Source organism: Mobula hypostoma, chromosome 8 (assembly GCF_963921235.1).
Source record: "Mobula hypostoma chromosome 8, sMobHyp1.1, whole genome shotgun sequence".
Taxonomy (NCBI): Eukaryota; Metazoa; Chordata; class Chondrichthyes; order Myliobatiformes; family Myliobatidae; genus Mobula; species Mobula hypostoma.
In genome coordinates, this window is record NC_086104.1 from 94,714,697 (window position 1) to 94,733,244 (window position 18,548).

Genomic DNA, 18,548 nt, shown 5'->3' on the forward strand with positions numbered 1-18,548 from the left:
TAAGCCCTTTGTCCTCCTCTGCTGAACTCTGAATTTCTCCCAGTCCTCAGGTGAGCCACTTTCTCTGGCTAATTTGTATGCTACTTCTTTGGAATTGATACTATCCCTAATTTCTCTTGTCAGCCACGGGTGCACTACCTTCCTTGATTTATTCTTTTGCCAAACTGGGATGAACAACTGTTGTAGTTCATCCATGCAACCTATAAATGTTTGCCATTGCATATCCACCGTCAATCCTTTAAGTGTCATTTGCCAGTCTATCTTAGCTAATTCACGTCTCATACCTTCAAAGTTACCCCTCTTTAAGTTCAGAACCTTTGTTTCTGAATTAACTATGTCACTCTCCATCTTAATGAAGAATTCCACCATATTATGGTCACTCTTACCCAAGGGGCCTCTCACGACAAGATCGCTAATTAACCCTTCCTCATTGCTCAAAACCCAGTCCAGAATAGCCTGCTCTCTAGTCGGTTCCTCGACATGTTGGTTCAAAAAACCATCCCGCATACATTCCAAGAAATCCTCTTCCTCAGCACCTTTACCAATTTGGTTCACCCAGTCTACATGTAGATTGAAGTCACCCATTATAACTGCTGTTCCTTTATTGCACACATTTCTAATTTCCTGTTTAATACCATCTCCGACCTCACTACTACTGTTAGGTGGCCTGTACACAACTCCCACCAGCGTCTTCTGCCCCTTAGTGTTACGCAGCACTACCCATATCGATTCCACATCTTCCCGGCTTATGTCCTTCCTTTCTATTGCGTTAATCTCTTCTTTAACCAGCAACGCCACCCCACCTCCCCTTCCTTCATGTCTATCCCTCCTGAATATTGAATATCCCTGAACGTTGAGCTCCCATCCCTGGTCACCCTGGAGCCATGTCTCTGTGATCCCAACTATATCATAATCATTAATAACAATCTGCACTTTCAATTCATCCACCTTATTACGAATGCTCCTTGCATTGACACATAAAGCCTTCAGGCGCTCTTTTACAACTCTCTTAGCCCTTGTACAATTATGTTGAAAAGTGGCCCTTTTTAATGCTTGCTCTGGATTTGTCGGCCTGCCACTTTTACTTTTCTCCTTAGTACTTTTTGCTTCTATGCTCACTTTACACCCCTTAATGATATCACTTAATGATAGAGGTACTTAAGGGTTAAGGTGAAATTGTTATCTATTGCCAATCAAAATCTTAAATTTAGTTATAGCCAAATACAATTAACCATATATACAATAGACTCAGTGACCACTTTATTAGCTACCTCCTGTACCTAAACAAGTGGCCACTGAGTGTTTGTTTGTGGTCTTCTGCTGCTGTAGCCCATCCACATCAAGGTTTGACGTACTGTGCATTCAGAGATGATCACACATGGTGATTTGAGTTACTGTCACCTTTCAGTCAGCTTGAACCAGTCTCCTCTGACCTCTTTCATCAACAAGGCATTCTCATCCACAGAACTGGATAATTTTTGTTTTTTGCCCCATTCTCTGAAAATCCTAGACACTGTGTGCGTGACAATCCCAGGAGATCAGCAGTTTCTGAGATACTCAAACTACCCCTTCTTCAATAGTCATTTCACAGTTAAAGTCACTTAGATCACATTTCTTCCCCATTCTAATGTTTGGTCTGTACAACAACTGAACCTCTTGACCATGTCTGTGTGATTCTATGCATTGAGTTGCTGCCGCATGATTGGCTGATTAGATATTTGCATTAATGAGCAGGTGTGCAGGTGTACCTAATGAAGTGGCTACTGAGTGTATATCGTTGATTAACCATAATCATCTCTAAAGCAAATTATATTGTTATTTATTTTCAGCCACAGAAGTCGTTGGATACAGGTACAGAAGATTTGCAATAGTCGTAACCCAAGCAGTTTTCTCCTTGGGTGCAATGTTACTTCCTGGTTTTGCCTACATGATCAAATCCTGGAAAGGAATCCAAATGGCCATTACTGTTCCCAACTTTGTCTTGCTGCTTTACTGCTGGTAATATCAATTTACTGCAAACTTTCCCCGTCAGTGAATGATGCACGAGGGCTGTGGTGTTGATTGATTTTACAGACTTGACCTTTTCCACTTTTAGCCTAATCCCAGAGTCTCCTCGGTGGCTGTTATCCTGCAAGAGAACCAAGGAAGCATTGAAAGTTGCCCAGGTGATGGCAGAACAGAATGGAAAGTGTCTCCCAATCATCTACAAAGAGGTAATTAATTTGAGGCAAGGAACACGGGAAAACCATGGTAGAAGCTTAAATCCTCCACTACTGATTGTACATAGAACATGAACACAACATTGGTTCAAACTTTTTAACACATGGATGTGCCAAATTTGAATTTTGAATTTTTTTGTCTTTTGTCAAAGCTCCTTTCTAGAAAGCACTACAGGGCTATTAAAGCAAAAACTTCACATCATCTTAAAAGTTTCTTCCCCATGTAGTTAATCAGATCAACTATTCCAGTTAACCCCCACCCTTTCTATTTATTACCTCAGTCACTGTAAGCCCTTTAAACCATTTTTCATAAAGCTGTTTACATGGTAAATACATGCTGGTATTTATGTATTTGTGCGCATTTTATTCCAAATCCACACTTTATCCTCTAACTTTATTTTTATATAACTCTTTGTTCTTTATAATTGTTGAATGTTGTTTTTTTGTTCCATGTTGTGCCCTGACCAACACACCACAGCAAAATTCCTAATACGTGTAAATGTACATGGTGAATAAAGTTGATCCTTGGTGAGGTAACATGGGATTAAATGCAAATAAAGATTAATATCATAGCTTTTCAACTAACAATTCCTGTGATGATGATATACTTGGATACATAGAACATGGAACACAGAACAAATCACATCACATCACATTACAGGCTCTTCGATCCATGCTATCGTGTCAATCTTTTAGGATAATCTAAGATCAACCTGACCCTTCCCTCCTACATAAGCCTCCATTTTTTTACATCGTTATCAAACATACATTTGTTGACCTTGAATACTTTGAGGGTAATTCTTGTGTTGCTGCAGCATAAACTGGGCAGTGGCAGTATTGACATAACGACTAGCCGCACCATCCTCAATCCCTTTCCAAGTACATGACAGGGTGACCCTCCCACCGGAAGTAATTGTGAGTCTCACAGCTATCAGCTCACTGAAGCTAGCAATGTTGTTACAATCCTCATTCCTACATGGCTGATGCAGGCTCACGCTCCCACCTTTCAAAAATGTGCGACTGGAATGGGGTAAAGGGGTAGCCATCAGTGAGACCTTTAACATTCAGACAAGCCTGGCACTTGTCCTTACTGTGGCCTCTTTTGGACTGTGTGGCAATAATTCATCTTGCTCAGAACCCCTGCCTGCCTTTATTACTGATCTTTCTGCCCCTGATAATATGGTGTGGTGGGGGAGGAGGTACGGTGGACAGCAAAGCAGCACAGGAGAGCTACTGACCCTCGGGGACGGAGACCCGGGTTCAGCAGGAATTTAGCAGGATGCTACCAGGGAAGGGAGACTGTCTTCAGGCGAAGTGGAATTGGAAAGGTGGGTTCGTGAGTTTGCAGATGACACAAAGGTTGGTGCGGTCGTGGAGAGGAGTAGAAGATAGGTTGCAACGGGACATTGACAGGGCACAGAGGTGATAGATGGAGCTCAACCCAGAAAAGAGTGAAGTGATTCACTTTGGAAGGTTGAATTTGAAGGCAGGATATAGAATTAATGACAGGATTCTTGGCAGTGTGGAGGGAATTTGGGGTTCATGGGACGTAGCTCACTCAAAGTTGCCGCACAAGTTGAGAAGGTGTATGGTGTGTTGGTCTTCATTGGTCAGGGCGATTGACCTCAAGTTATTATGTTCTTATGCTCAAGAGCCACGAGGTAATGTTGCAGCTCTATGAAACCCTAGTTAGACCACACGGTGTTCAGTTCTGGTCACCTCATTACAGGAAGAATGTGGAATAATATGTGGATAAACACATAAATCCCAGCATGTATTCACAATGTAAACAGCATTATAAAAAGTGGTTTAAAGTGTTTACAGTGCAGTGACTGAGTTAATGGAAAGGGTTAATGGGTCTAACTATAATCGTTGATCAGATTAACTGTCTGGGAAGAAACTTTTAACGTGGCATGAAAATTTTGTTTTAATAGCCCCAGAACACTTTCCAGAAGGGAAGCTAGTTCGGCGGGTGGGAAGTGTCTGCAGTGATTTTTCCGCCCACTTCTTTGTCACTGACAAAGTCCTCCAGTGATGGTGAACTGCAGCCAATCACCTTTTCTGCTGACCTAACAGTTCACTGTAGATGTTGGGTAGTGTGAGAGGATGCTGCATCAAGCCAAAGTTCCAAGTTCAAAGTTAAAAGTAAATTTAGTATCCGAGTACGTAGTGTATGTGTCACTGTATACTGTACAGCCCAGAGATTTATTTTCCTGCGGGCGTTCGCAGTAAATACGAAGAAACACAATAGAATCAACGAGAGGCTGCACACAACAAGATGGACAACAACCACTGTGCAAAAAGACAACAAACTGTGCAAATACAAAAGGAAAAACGTAATAAATAATTAAGCAATAAATATCGAGAAGAGATCAAGACTCCTTGAAAGCGAGTCCGTGGCTTCTGTTCCGTTCAGTGATGAGCAAGTGAAATTGAATGAAGTTCTCCTCTCTGGTTCAAGAGCCTGATGGGTGTAGGGTAATAATTGTTCCTGAAGCCGGCGTTGTGGGTCCTGAGGCTTCTGTACCACGATCCTAAGCCAGCAGTGAGAAGAGACATGACATAGGTGGAGGGGGTCCTTGACGATGGAGGCTGCTTTCCCGCGAAAATGCTCTGTGTAGATGTACTTCAATGGTGGGGAGGGACTTTCTGGGGATGGACTGGGCTGTATCCACTACTTTTTGTAGGCGTTTCCGTTCAAGGGCATTGATGCTTCCATACCAAGCTGTGATGCAGCCAGATAATACACTCTCCACCACGCAGCTATAGAGGTTTGTCGAAGTTTTAGATGACGTGCTGAATGGATGCAAACTTCTGAGAAAGTAGAGGTGCTGTTGTGCCGTCTTTGTAAAGGCTCTTACATGCTGAACCCAGGACAGATCTTCTGAAACGATACAGTGAGGAACTTAAACTTGCCGACCTTCTCCACCTTTGATTCCCCTGTGAGAACTGGCTAGTAGACCTCTGGTTTCCTCCTCCTGAAGTCAATAATCAGCTCCTTGGTCTTGCTGACATTGAGTGAGAGGTTGTTGTTGTGGCACCACTCAGCCAGATTTTCAATCTCCCTCTTACATGCTGATTTGTCACCACCTTTGATTTGGCCCACAACAGTGGTATCATCAGTGAACTTAAATATGGCATTGGAGTTGTGCTTAGCCTCACAGTCATAAAGTAATTAGAGCAGGGGCTAAACACACAGGCTTGTGGTGCACCTCTGCTGATGCTAACACCAATGAATCTAAAGTGACTGACCCTCTCCTTCTCTGATCCCCTGATGAGGACTAGCTCAATGTATCTCCAGCTTCTTCCTGCTGTAGTTGATAATCAGCTCTTTGGTTTTGTTGATGTTGAGTGAGAAGTTGTTGTTGTGTCGCCATTCAGTCAGATCCTCCCATGTACCGATTCACCACCATCTTTGATTCGGCCAACAACAGTGGTGTTGTCAGCAGACATTGGAGCTGGACTTAGTCTCATGTCATAAGTACAAAGTGAGTAGAGCAGGGGGCTATGTACACACACAGCCTTGCGGTGCACCAGTGCCGATGATGATTGTGGAGGAGATGTTGTTGTCAATCTGTACTGAATTGGGTCTGCAAGTGAGGAAATCGAGGATCCAGTTACACAAAGAGGCATTGGCACCTAGGTCTTGGAGCTTATTGATTAGTTCCAAGGGTGTGGTAGTGTTGAATGATGAGCTGTAGTCAATGAAGTAGGCATCTTCTTTGTCCAGATGTTCCAGAGCTGAGAGAAGAGCCAAAGGAATGACATCTTCTGTGACGGTGGGCAAATTGAAGCAAATCCAAGTCATTTCTCAGGCAAGAGTTGATATGCTTCATCACCAACCTTTCAAAGCACCTCATCACAGTGGATGTAAGCGTGACTGGACGATAGTCACTGAGGCAGGTTACCATGTTCTTCTCAGGCACTGGTATAATTGAAGCCTGCTTGAAGCAGGAGGGTAAATCAGACTGCCAAAGCGAGAGGTTAAAGATATTAGTCAACACTCCAGGCAGCTGATCAGCACAGATCTTTAGTACTTGACCAGATACCATGTCTGGGCTGGATGCTTTCTGTGGGCTCACCCTTGTGAAGGATGCTTCAGGCTGGCCTCAGAGACTGAGGTCACAGGATTGTAGGGAGCTGTGGGTGTTCATGAAGGTGCCTCCATGTTCAGATGGTCAAAGGGAGCATAAAAGGCATTGAGCTCATCTGGGAGTGAAGCCTTCTGGTCCCCTGTGCTGCTCGGTTTCACTTTGTAGGAGGTGCTTGATTCAAGTCCTGTCGCAGCTGTTGAATATCCTTCCGTAGTTCAGGTTTGGTCTGGAATTGCCTCTCTGCATGTGAAATGGCTTTCCAGAGATCATACCTGGACCACTTCTATTTTGGTCGTCTCTGATCTGGCCCTCAGCAGATTGCGAATCTCATGGTTCATCCAGGGATTCTGGTTGGGGAGGACTCTGAATGATTTTGTGGGAAGACACTCATCTACAACTGCTTTTATAAAGTCTGTGACCACTATGGCGTATTGAAGACTGATGAGTCCTTGAATACCGCTCAGTCCTCTAACAGTAATGGCTGATGTGAGGATGCTCCCTGTGATGGCAGTGTAGAATTACACCAGGATGTTCTGGGGAAGGTGGAAATTTACCAGCTGTCCCAACAAGTACATCCTCTGCTGAGCCTTTTTGTTAGAGGAGGAGATATGATTCTCCCACATGAGGTCCTGTGAAATAATGATGGCCAGGAATCTGAATGTTTCTGAAACACCTCCCCTCCAACCAACACGCTATCCTGCATCCACAGTCCTCCTTTGTCACATGCCCCACATCCTGGGCCTTCCTGCCCAGCCACTCCACAAGCACCTTCACTGCGATGGCTTGGGATGCAGCTCACTCCCACCTTCACAAGGAGAGCAAACTTTTGCCTTGTCAGTGACATTCAGATCTGGAGAAGGAATAAACAAGAACTCCCTGCTGTTCTTAGGGGGTTTGGACCATCATAGAAATATATCAGGAAATGAGGAGCTGGTCTGACAGGATACCTGATTGAGACCAAGTTCACTTTCTCTCTGGGATCATCATGAAACCCTGTGGACATACAGCAAAGTTGAACACAAGAATCAACTAGATCAAACTACAGCACCTGTGTTAATCTTTCCTAAAGACAACTTTTTTATTGATTCAAACCAGAAGCTGTGATTTAGCATCATCCAGGTTGACTCAATCTCATGTTTTTAGCCAAGAGAGATTCTGCAGATGCTGAAAATGCAGAGTAACGCACACACCAAAAGCTGGAAGAACTCTGCAGGTCAGGCAGCATCTGTGGAGAGGAGTAATCAGCTGACGCTTCAGGCTACATCGGGAAAGCAGCGGGAAAGAAACCAGAATAGGGAGAAAGGGCGAGGGCGTGGAGTACAAGCTGGCAGGTGGTAGGTGAAACCAGCTGAGGGAGAAGGTGAGTCAGGTGGGGTTTGGGGCAGTGGTGAGAAGCTGGGAGGTGATCGATGGATGAGGTAAAGGGCAGAGGAATAAGGGATCTGATAAAAGAGTAGAGTAGACCATGGGAGAAAGGTAAGGAGGAGGGGCAACAAGGGGGAGGTGATGGCCAAGTGAGGAGAAGAGAAGGGGTTAGATAGGAGGCAGAATGGGGAATGGAAAATTACTGGAAGTTAAAAAATCGAAGTTCATGCCATCAGGTTGGAGGCTACTCAGATGGAGTATGAGGTATTGCTCCTCCAACCTGACTCATCGTAATGGTAGAGGAGGGCATGGACCAACACGTCGGAATGGGAATGTGGTCTCATGTTTGGCTGCCTTAGCATGAGGGCAAGCATGGAATTTTGTGGGATCTCTCTTCTGAAAACATGACTCACCTGTGTCTTCCAGATGGTGATGGGGGAGAACAGCCCTGAAGAGGTGAAGAATCCTTCCTTCCTGGACTTGTTTAGGACACCGCAGATGAGAAGACACGCACTAATCTTAATGTACTCCTGGTAGGTTTACAATCTGGGTTCCGTTAGTCAGAGGGAAACTCGGAGTGTGCAGGCCCTTCAACCCATTGTGTCCACACGGAGCTTTTTGCTCATCTACCCTAATCCCACGTGGGACCACATCCTTTCATGCCTGGCCAATGTAAGTGTTCATCATAGTGATTCCATCTGATTCCACTTCCTCCCCGGCAGCACGTTCCAGATGTCGACAACTTCAGGTAAGAAATCCCACCACTCAGCTTAAACTCCCTCCTCTCACCTTTAACCTACGCCCTCTTGTTTTCTAAACACCTCCACTACAGTTGAATGTAATAGGTACAATCGCTTATTTGGGGGTGGAAAGGCGATGGTTAAGATTCGAGATTGTTTAATGTCATTTCCAGTACACAAGTGTAAAGGCGAACAAAATCTGGATCTGATGCAGCACAATAAAAAACACAATAAGATAAAGAACCCAATAATAAAAAAAAATATTAACTATAAATGCATATATTGTTTGTATGTCCCTAAGGTGAAGCTAGGCACAGGAATGTCTGCACATAATGTGACTCTGACAGGAAATAATAAAGTAGTGGTGGTTGGGGTGGGTTAAATGAGGGACGTATTGATCAGCCTTACTTCCTGGAGAAAGTAACTGTTTTTGAGTCTGGTGGTCCTGGCTTGGATGCAGTGTAACCCCCTTCCTGATGGGAGTGGGACAACCAGTCCATGAGCAGGGTGGGTAGGATCCTTTATGACATTGCTGGTCTCTTGCTGGCACCTTTCTGAATATACGTCCTTGATGGTGGGTAGGCTGGTGCCAGTGACGCGTTGGGCACCTTTGACTGCCCATTGCAGATCCTTTCTGTCCGCCACAGTGCAGTTTCCGTACCAAGCGGTGATGCAGCAGGTTAGGATGCTCTCCACTGCGCATATGTAGAAGGTCTTGAGTATGGATGGGAAATTGTGTAAGTATTTTGTGTCAAAACCTCTCAGAATCTGGAATAAATGAGGAACTGAATGAAATTAGCAGGAAACCATTAGCATTCAGGAAATTAATGGGACTGATATGTGGTGCAGACCCTGCTGCCCTGCCCCCTAAGGGCTGGCTCTGGTGATAACAGACACACCGATTACTGACTTCCAAACTTCCCGTGGATTCAAGAACTGCTCCCACAGAAGAGAAAGTGGAAAATAAAACCTAATATTTAAGAAAGAAGGAAAGGAGAAAACACAGGGATCTATAGACTGGATAGCCTAACTTTAGTGGAAGGGAAAATGCTGAAGTATGTTAGATTAAGATTATATTAGTTTATTGTCATATACACCAGGGTGTAATAAAATTCCTTACTCGTGTGAAGCTCAGAGAATAACTAGTACTGGTACACACAAATCAGAATCAGGTATATTATCACTGATAGACGTTGTGAAATTTGTTAAATTAGTGATAGCAGTACAATGTAATACAGATAAATACAGAAAACTATGTAAAGTAATTACAGTATATATATATATCAAATAGTTAAATTAAAAATAGTGCAAAAATAGAAACAATAAAAAGGTGGTGAGGCAGTGTTCACAGATTCAATGTCCATTCAGGAATCAGATGGCAGAGGGGAAGAAGCTGTTCCTGAATCGCTGAGTGTGTGCCTTCAGGGTCCTGTACCTCCTACCTGATGGTAACAATGAGAAAAGGACATGCCCTGGGTGCTGGAGGACCTTAATAATGGATAATGCCTTTCTGAGGCACCGCTCCCTGAAAATGTCCTGGGTACTGTGGAGACTAGCACCCATGATGTCGCTGACTAATTTTACAACCTTCTGCAGCTTCTTTCAGTCCTGTGCTGTAGCCCCTCACCGGCAGTGATGCTGCCTGTCAGAAGGTTGTCCATGGTACACCTGTAGAAGTTTTAGAGTATTTCAGGTGACAAACCTAATCTCCTCTACATCCCAACTAAATACTACAATAAATTATAATAAAAAATATAAAATATAAATAGTGCAAAAATTGAGAACAGTGTTAATGAGGACCATTCATAAATCTGATGACGGAGGGGAAGAAGCAGTGTGTGTCCTCAGGCTCCTGTACCTCCTTTCTGACGGTAGTAATGAGAAACAGGCATGTCCTGGGTGATGAGAGTCCTCAATGATGGATGCCACCTCCTTGAGGCATCGCCTATTGAAGATGTCCTTGATGGTGAGGAAGCTAGTGCCCATGAGGGAGCTGGCTGGGTTTACTGCCCTCTGCAGTCCAATACATTAGTGCCTCCATACAGATGGTGATACTGTCCATAGTCCATCTGTAGAAATTTACTAGAGTCTTTGGCAACATACCAAATCTCCTCAAACTCCTAATGAAAAACAGCCACTAGTATGACTTCTTCATTATTGCTCCAATTAGTTAGGACCAGGATAAATCTTCGGTGATGTTGTCACCCAGGAACTTAATGCTGCTGACCCTTTCCTCTGCTAATCCCGCGAAGAAGACTGGTGTGTGTTCCCTTGACTTCCTCCTCCTGAAGCCCACGATCAATCCCTTGGCCTTACTGACCCTGAGTGACAAGTTGTCGTTGCGACAGCACTCAGCCAGCAGATCAATCTCGCTCCTGCATGCCTCCTCATCACCATCTGAGATAACCATGATGTATCTGCCTCTGCTTATTATTACCACGACGTTATGATTAGCCTGCGATCACCGCATAATAATAATAAACCCTCAAAAAGCACCAAAAGATTTCTCAAACATGATTTTCTTTTTATAAATCCATTTAGACAAGTACCTAATCAACCTGTCACTTACTGTTGTGGTAATGATAAATGCAACAACAAGTGACAGGTTGATTAGCTACTCGTCTAAATGGATTTATAAAAAGAAAATCATGTTTGAGAAATCGTTTGGAATTTTTTGATGATTTAACCAGCAGGATAGATGAGGACAAACCAATTGATGTCAATTTGGACGTAAAGAAGGCTTTTTGTAATGGAGTCACAGAAGAGATTAGCGTGCATTGCTCTGGTGGTGATATAGTGGTATGAATGGAAGATTGGTTCATGAAGGAAGCAACAGACAGGCTGGAGTCATCGAGCTGTAGAGCACAGAAACAGGCCTTTTAACTCATCTAGTCTGTGCCAAACTATTCCTCTGCTCAGTTCCACTGACCTGCGCCTGGACCATTGCCCACCATACCCCGACCATTCATGCACTTATCCAAACTTCTCCCAAATGCTGAAATTGAACCACTTCTGCCAGCAGCTCATTCCACACTCGCACCACCCTCTGGGTGAGAACGTCTCCCCCTTATGTTTCTCTTAAATATTTCACCTTCCACACTTAGCCTATGACCTCTAGTTCTTGTCTCACCCGATCTCAGCGGAAAAAAGTTGCCTACTTTTATCCTGTCTATACTCTTCATAATTTTGTATACTTTATCAAATTTCCCCTCGCTCTCCTGCACGCCAGCGAATAAAGTCCTAACCTATTCAACCTTTCCCCAATCCTATGGTGGGATCAGTGTAGGCCTTTATTGTAATTGGGTGCTGCCTAATGGCTGGTATGAACTGAGTGGGCTGAATGGCCTTGCTTTGTGCAGAATGGCTTTGAACTGAGTTAGTATTTGAGCACGGTCTGGATGTGGAGGGAATTATGAAGTGCAGGATGTTCCACGTGTCAGCTGGGCATCACGAGAACCAGGGATTCACAGGGGAGTCTGCTGTAACAGTGTTTTTGTTCCTCTTCCACCATGCTCAGGTTCACAAGCAGCGTGATGTACATGGGGCTTATCTTACGCCTGGGGTTCCAGGGCAGTGAGAGTTACAGTGATATCTTCGTAGCCGGGGCAGTGGAACTGCCAGCGACAATGCTCGGCCTCCTGGTTGTGCACCGTGTGGGCCGGCGCTGTCCCTTCGTGGCCTCCAGCATCCTGGCAGGAGCCTTCTGCCTGATAGCGGCATGCATTTCTGGAGGTAGGCACATTGCTTTCCACAGAGGGATGTAGACAGGCAGGCTGCAATATTCAGCTGCTGAGTGTTATGTTCAGGGCTGAGGTATTTCTCTCACATACTGTCCTCTCTGTTGAGTATCTTTTTACCATGTTTTATAACAAACAGCTAACTCTGAGTGGATCAATTGTAAGTATGTTTATTTTACTTGTGACAATGGAAGACTAGCACTGGCACAAGAACTGGTGATAGTTTCAAAAAAAGAGACAATATAATCTCTTCTTTATACACACGTACAGCTACTGTACATCAGTTCAAGGAGAGGATGCATTCTATTTGTCTGCTTAATCTTCCAGTAACCAAATCCATCTGCCTTTCTGCAGTTTGTCAAGGACTCAGGCTTCATCAGCATAATGTTGCATGAACACTGTTAGCAAAGCCATGTGGTACAATACAGGTTCCATTTTGTGACAGACAAAAATGCCATTTTGTTACTACAAGTAAAGTATATTTCCATATCTCTCACTTTTTCTCTCCTCACTATCTCTCTCTCTTTCTTCTCTCCTCTCTCCCCACTCCCTAAGCCTCTGACCTCACCACAGAAGGCACAATGTTACTACTGTCTAGCTGGCATGGGGAGTGTGCACTGCCTTGGCTAGATGCCAACAGCTGCGTTGAGTTGCTAAGTTACCCCTTTGGGCAGGTGTCGCCAATAGGCAAAGCCACCCACGTGAAATCTGGCTTCTAAAGATGTCATTGGGGAAAACATTTGGAGGGTGATGATTGGTCCAGGAAATGGCCAAGCCAAGAAACACTGAAAATGTGGGAAATCGGGGACAAGACACAAAATGCTGGAGGAATTCAGCAGGACGGGCAGTATCAGTGGAGTTGATGTTTTGGGTCCTTCTGGGGTTGATAGTTGGTATAAAAAGATGGGGGGGGTGGGGTGGAACAAGAGCTGGTAGGTGATGGGTAGATCCGTGTAAGAGGGGAAGGGGAGTCTAGAGCATCAACCCACCCGAAGTAATGTCCTGGGGAATAGGGACCCATGTCCAGGGTCCTTATTGCCATCATTGTATCAGAATCTGCAATGGGACCTCTGTTTTACCTCAGCAGTCTCATTCCATTGTTTCCCTGCTGAAGTTCTCACAGGGCTGGAATATTTTCAATTCTGAATCAAAAATTGGCCGCTGAATTCAGGATGAAACGTTGGATACGCAGCTGATCAGGCAGCATCCGCAGGGGAGAGAGAAACAGAGCTTCCTCGTTGAAGGATGAAACGGTGACTGTTGCTCCCACCACAGATGGTGCCTGACCTGCTGAGTCATTTTTCCCAGCATTTTTGATTATTATTTCAGATTTACAACTTCTGGAGATTTTCCTTAATTTCACATCAATGTTGGGGGTGGCCACTACAGTAAATACTGGGCACTGGAAAAGAAATGAGGTGAGAGGGGAGAGTTCACCACTTTACTGAGTGCAAGTGTTATTCACCTTGGACCCCACTACATCAGGTAGAATAAATAATCATGGTGGTAGGTGGAGGGCACACAATGATGGGGGAGCTCAGCAGGTCAGGTAGCGTCTGCGGAGAGGAACAAATAATTGACATTTCGGGCCGAGACCTTTCTTCAGGACTGGAAAGGAATGGGGGGAGCGGGGAGGATAAAGTCGGAATAAGAAAGTGGGAGTAGGGGAAGGAGTACTAGCTGCCAGGTGATAGGTGAATTGGGAAGGTAGTAAGAAGCTGGGAGGTGATAGGTGGAAGAGGTAAAGGGCTGAAGAAGGAGGAATCTGATAGGAGAGGACAGTGGACCATGGGAGAAAGAGAAGGAAGTAAGGAACCAGAGGGAGAACAAGGTCAAGCGCGTAAATACATACCCAGGGAATAAACGCCATGAAAATTAACTCCTTGCAGCAGCAGCTCAGTACATCAGAAACAAGAGTTAACATAAACTTAATTTGATATTAATTATACATAACTTACATGTGCAAAATATAGTGACACTTGTGTGAATTGTGAGAGAGAAAGAAATATAGTCTGATACCGTAAACCTAGATATGATATAAGTTCAAGGTAAAGCCACCACCAGGTAAGTTCAAAACCAAGCAGGTTGGAGAAGGAATTGGGTTATAGCTGGAACATGTCGTTACCTGCCACACGTGGCACTGATGAAATTTCCTTCTAACCCTCGTGATTAATGCCTGTAGAACAGGAAATGTAAATCTGAGAGGAACATAGAACATTGAGCATTAAAACACAGTACAGGCTTTTTATTCTACTCAAAGATCAATCTAACCCTTCCCTCCTACATAGCCCTCCATTTTTCTATCATCCATGTGCCTATCTAAGAGTTTCTTAAACGTCCCTAATGTATCGGCCTCTACCACCACTCGTGACGATGTGTTCCATGCACCCACCACTCTCAGAGATGACAGCTTCCTTAAAAGTCATTCATCTTGGTGTGGGTTTACCTTTGGGCGTTCGATTCATCACCCACTCTAAGGGTGAGCTTTCAAGGTAAGTCTGGGTTTAGAGGCTGGGTTTGTTATTTGGAGGTGGTCTTATTACTGATGCAAGTATTGTGGAGTAAACTTTGGCTTCTTGCTTGTGTTTTACTCCCCTCGAAGAAATGCACAGGCTCAAGACTGCCGTCACTACACTGGCCAGATTTGGAATAACAATCTCACTCAGCATACTCTTCCTCATGACCAACGAGCTGCATCCTACATCCGTCAGGTAACAAAGAGAAGCTGAACGTGATCTTGAGTCACCCGAGGAGTCCTCGATTCAGATACAGGCCCTTCGGCCCACCGAGTTCAACCTAACTATCAAATCATTCATTTGCACTAATCCTCCACTAATAGGAACACATAGGATCAGAATTAGGCCATCCGGCCCATCAAGTTTTCTCTGACGTTCAATCATGGCTGAACTATTGTCCCTTTCAACCATATTCTCCTGTCTTCTCTCTGTAACCTTTGACGCCATTACTAGTTAATAACCTATCAACCTCTGCTTTAAATATACTCAATGATTTTAGCCCACACAGCTATCTGTGACAATGAATTCCTCAGATTCATCACCCTCTGGTTAAAATAATTCCTCCTCATCTCTGTTCTAAAGGGACATCCTTCTATTCCAAGGCTGTGCCCTCTGGTCCTAGACTCTCCCACTATTGGAAACATCCTCTCCACGTCCACGTTATATAGGCCTTTAAATACTCGGGGAGATCCCATCTAATTCTTCTAAACTCCAGTGTGTTTAGACCCAGAGCCATCAAGTGCTTCTCATACGTTAACCCTTTTATTTCCGGGATCATTCTCGTGAATCTCATCTGGACTCTCTCCAATGCCAGCACATCCTTTATTAGATAAGAGGCCGAACATTGTTCACAACACTCCAAGTGCAGGCTGACCAATGCCTTATAAAGCCTCAGCATTACCTCCTTCATTTTATATTCTAATCCTCTCGAAATTAATGTTAACATTAATTTGCCTTCCTTACTGCCAACTAATGCCAACATTACATTTGCCTTCTTTACTAATTATCCCATTATTTTTACTCTACCCACCTTCCCATCAAATCTACACCTCACTGCACACGAGGGGCACCTTTTACACTGGATAAATAAACCACCAGCCCAGAGAGGACACCAGAGCCCCCAGGGGAAACCCACACAGGACATGCAAACTCCGCAGAGGCAGCACCAGCGGTCAGGATCTCTGATATTGTGTGGTAGTGGTTCTACCAGCTGCGTGACTGGGGCACCCCGAAGGCTGAATGATTCCAGGGATGATTGTGTCACTACCAGGATCTCAGCACTGATGTTACTGCCGTGGCTCACTGTCTCCGCAGTGGTGAACAGAGCCATTTGTTCCAGCTCCCCACTGGCTCTGTCCACACCATCAGAACATGACAGATCTCGCCACTCGGTCCGTGAGAAAACCCTCCTCATTCACTGCTTAGTGTTCTCTCTGTTTTTTTTTCACAAAGACTAGCTTTTCAAACGATTCACTTACTTTACCACATGATCATCAAAACATACAGTGAATTGCAACATTTTTGTGTCAAATCAAATCAGCCAGAATTGCCTAGGCAGCCCGCAAGTGTCTCCATGCCCCCAGCGCCAACACAGCATGCCCACAACTCACTAATCCTAACGCGCACGCCCTTTGGAAGGTAAGAGGAACCCAGAGCGGCTGGAGGAGATCCACGATGTCACAGGGAGAACATACAAACTCCTTACTGGCAGTGGCGGGAATTGAACCCAGGGTGGCCCGTATGGTAAAGTGTTGTGCTAACCGCTATGCCACCATGAGATTTGTTAGCTAATGTAATGCTTACCCATGCTCTTGTGAACTTTCCCCACAGAACACCCCATTAAAGTCAGACAATCATCTTCATAGTAAATTTATTACCGAATTATCCATACGTCACTATAGAATCAATGAAAAACTAAGAGCAATTCTTAGAGTAGTACACATCTTTATGTGAGATCCCTTTTAAATGTTTCCTTTATGGGATTTGAATTTGCATGTAGGTTTGTCTTGGGTCTAACTGCACTGTGTTTTCTGCACATGAACAAAGAAAGCAGAAACAAGATGGAGGAACCCAGTGGATCGGGCTGTGAACGCTGATGTAAAGCATTGCACTAACTGCTAACACACCCGTCCCGGTTACTCGCCCCGCAGCCAATCAAAACGTTTCTTCCCATTGGCTCTCCCATAACTTGAGCAGCCGATAGGCCCAGCCCTTCACCTGCACTGGGAATTAATGGGAACAGAACACCAGGGTTTCAAAGAGGAAGCAGTCATGCCACATAAGGTGGCTGAACGTGACCGGTGTGGTTGACAACAACAACCTGCTGCAGGAACTCAGCATTTGTGGGGGGGGGGGGAAATGGACACTCGGTGATTCGGTCAGAGTTCCTTCAGCTTAGGGAGAGATGGTCACTGGATAGAAATGGAAGCGGCAATCGTCTGGTTATTTCGAGTTGGAGACTGTGATGACACAGGGATTGGGCTGGGGCCTTAGCTGCTCAATTCAATATCAATGATTTGGATGAGGGGAGGCCCGGTAACATAGAGGTTAGGGTTACGCTTTACCTCACCAGCGACCCGGGTTCAATTCCCGCCACTGTCTGTAAGGAGTTTGTACATTCTCGGTTTCCTCCGGGTGCTCTGGTTTCCTCCCACTTTCCGAAAATGTAGGGGTTAGTAAATTAATTGGTGTAATAGGGTGGGGAGATCTCAATGGGCCAGAAGGGCCTTTTTCTGTGCTGTATCTCTAAATTTAAAAAAATATATAATATGTCCAAGTCTTCTGGGGATCAAACACCAATATGGGCTGTGAGGGGGATGCGGAGAGGATTCAGGGGGATATGAACAGGCTAAGTGAATGGGTGCCGGAGTGGCAAAAGGGTAAGGTCATCTGCATTGTGATAAGGGGAGGGGAGTGTGGGTGACAAGAGGTGATAGGTGGGGTGACAAGGAGCAGGAGTTGATGGAATCTGATAGGAGAAGGGGGAGCATGGAATGAAGTGGGAGAGGGCAGATGGAAACATTGGGGAGAGGACACTAAGTGAGAAGAGTGTGTGGGTGACGGCAGGTGGAGTGGGTGGAGGAGGGTGGGGGTGAGGGACTTGGAAGTGACCCATCTCCTCTGGGGTAATCAGAGGATAAGTTTGAACATAGAACATAGAACAGTACAGCGCAGTACAGGCCCTTTGGCCCACAATGTTGTGCCGACCCTTAAACCCCTCACCTTAAATTCCTCTATATTCCTGTCTAGTAGTCTCTTAAACTTCACTAGTGTATCTGCCTCCACCACTGACTCAGGCAGTGCATTCCATGCACCAACCACTCTCTGAGTAAAAAACCTTCCTCTAATATCCCCCTTGAACTTCCCACCCCTTACCTTAAAGCCATGTCCTCTTGTATTGAGCAGTGGTGCCCTGGGAAAGAGGCGCTGGCTATCCACTCTATCTATTCCTCTTAATATCTTGTATACCTCTATCATGTCTCTTCTCATCCTCCTTCTCTCCAGAGAGTAAAGTTTGGTGTAAGAGGAGCTCGGCAAGGGCACAGTTTGAGACAGGTGTGAAAAGCAAGAAGGACGGAGGAAAGTTTTGAATGATACATGCAAACGGGACTAGCTCGCAAGGATACCTTGGTTGGCATGGCCCAGATGGGCTGAATGGCCTGTTTCCATGTAGTATGATTTTATAACTGTATGACCCTATCTGCTTTGAATCATTAATTTGCTGATATAACTCTTTTTAATAAAAATTGTCCGGCATATACTGTAACTGAACCTGTGCCTGGCATCACACATCTCATGCCCCGAGCCTCTCCCTCTCTCTCTTCCTTTTTTTCTCCTGTCTCCTGCTTCCTTGGGCTTCTCTTGCTGCCCCTATTCC

At 44.8% G+C, this 18,548-nt stretch overlaps 1 protein-coding gene across 1 annotated transcript in view; it reads left to right on the forward strand.

Moving 5' to 3' along the window:
* The window catches only part of LOC134350748 (solute carrier family 22 member 3-like), a 50,841-nt gene that overhangs the window by 18,012 nt on the left and 14,281 nt on the right, over positions 1-18,548 (forward strand). Inside the window, exons 4-8 of the mRNA XM_063056385.1 lie at positions 1,830-1,998; positions 2,096-2,213; positions 8,105-8,211; positions 11,936-12,150; positions 14,758-14,866. Of these exons, the coding sequence (XP_062912455.1) occupies positions 1,830-1,998; positions 2,096-2,213; positions 8,105-8,211; positions 11,936-12,150; positions 14,758-14,866 (718 nt within the window). The remainder of the gene's footprint in view (positions 1-1,829; positions 1,999-2,095; positions 2,214-8,104; positions 8,212-11,935; positions 12,151-14,757; positions 14,867-18,548) is intronic.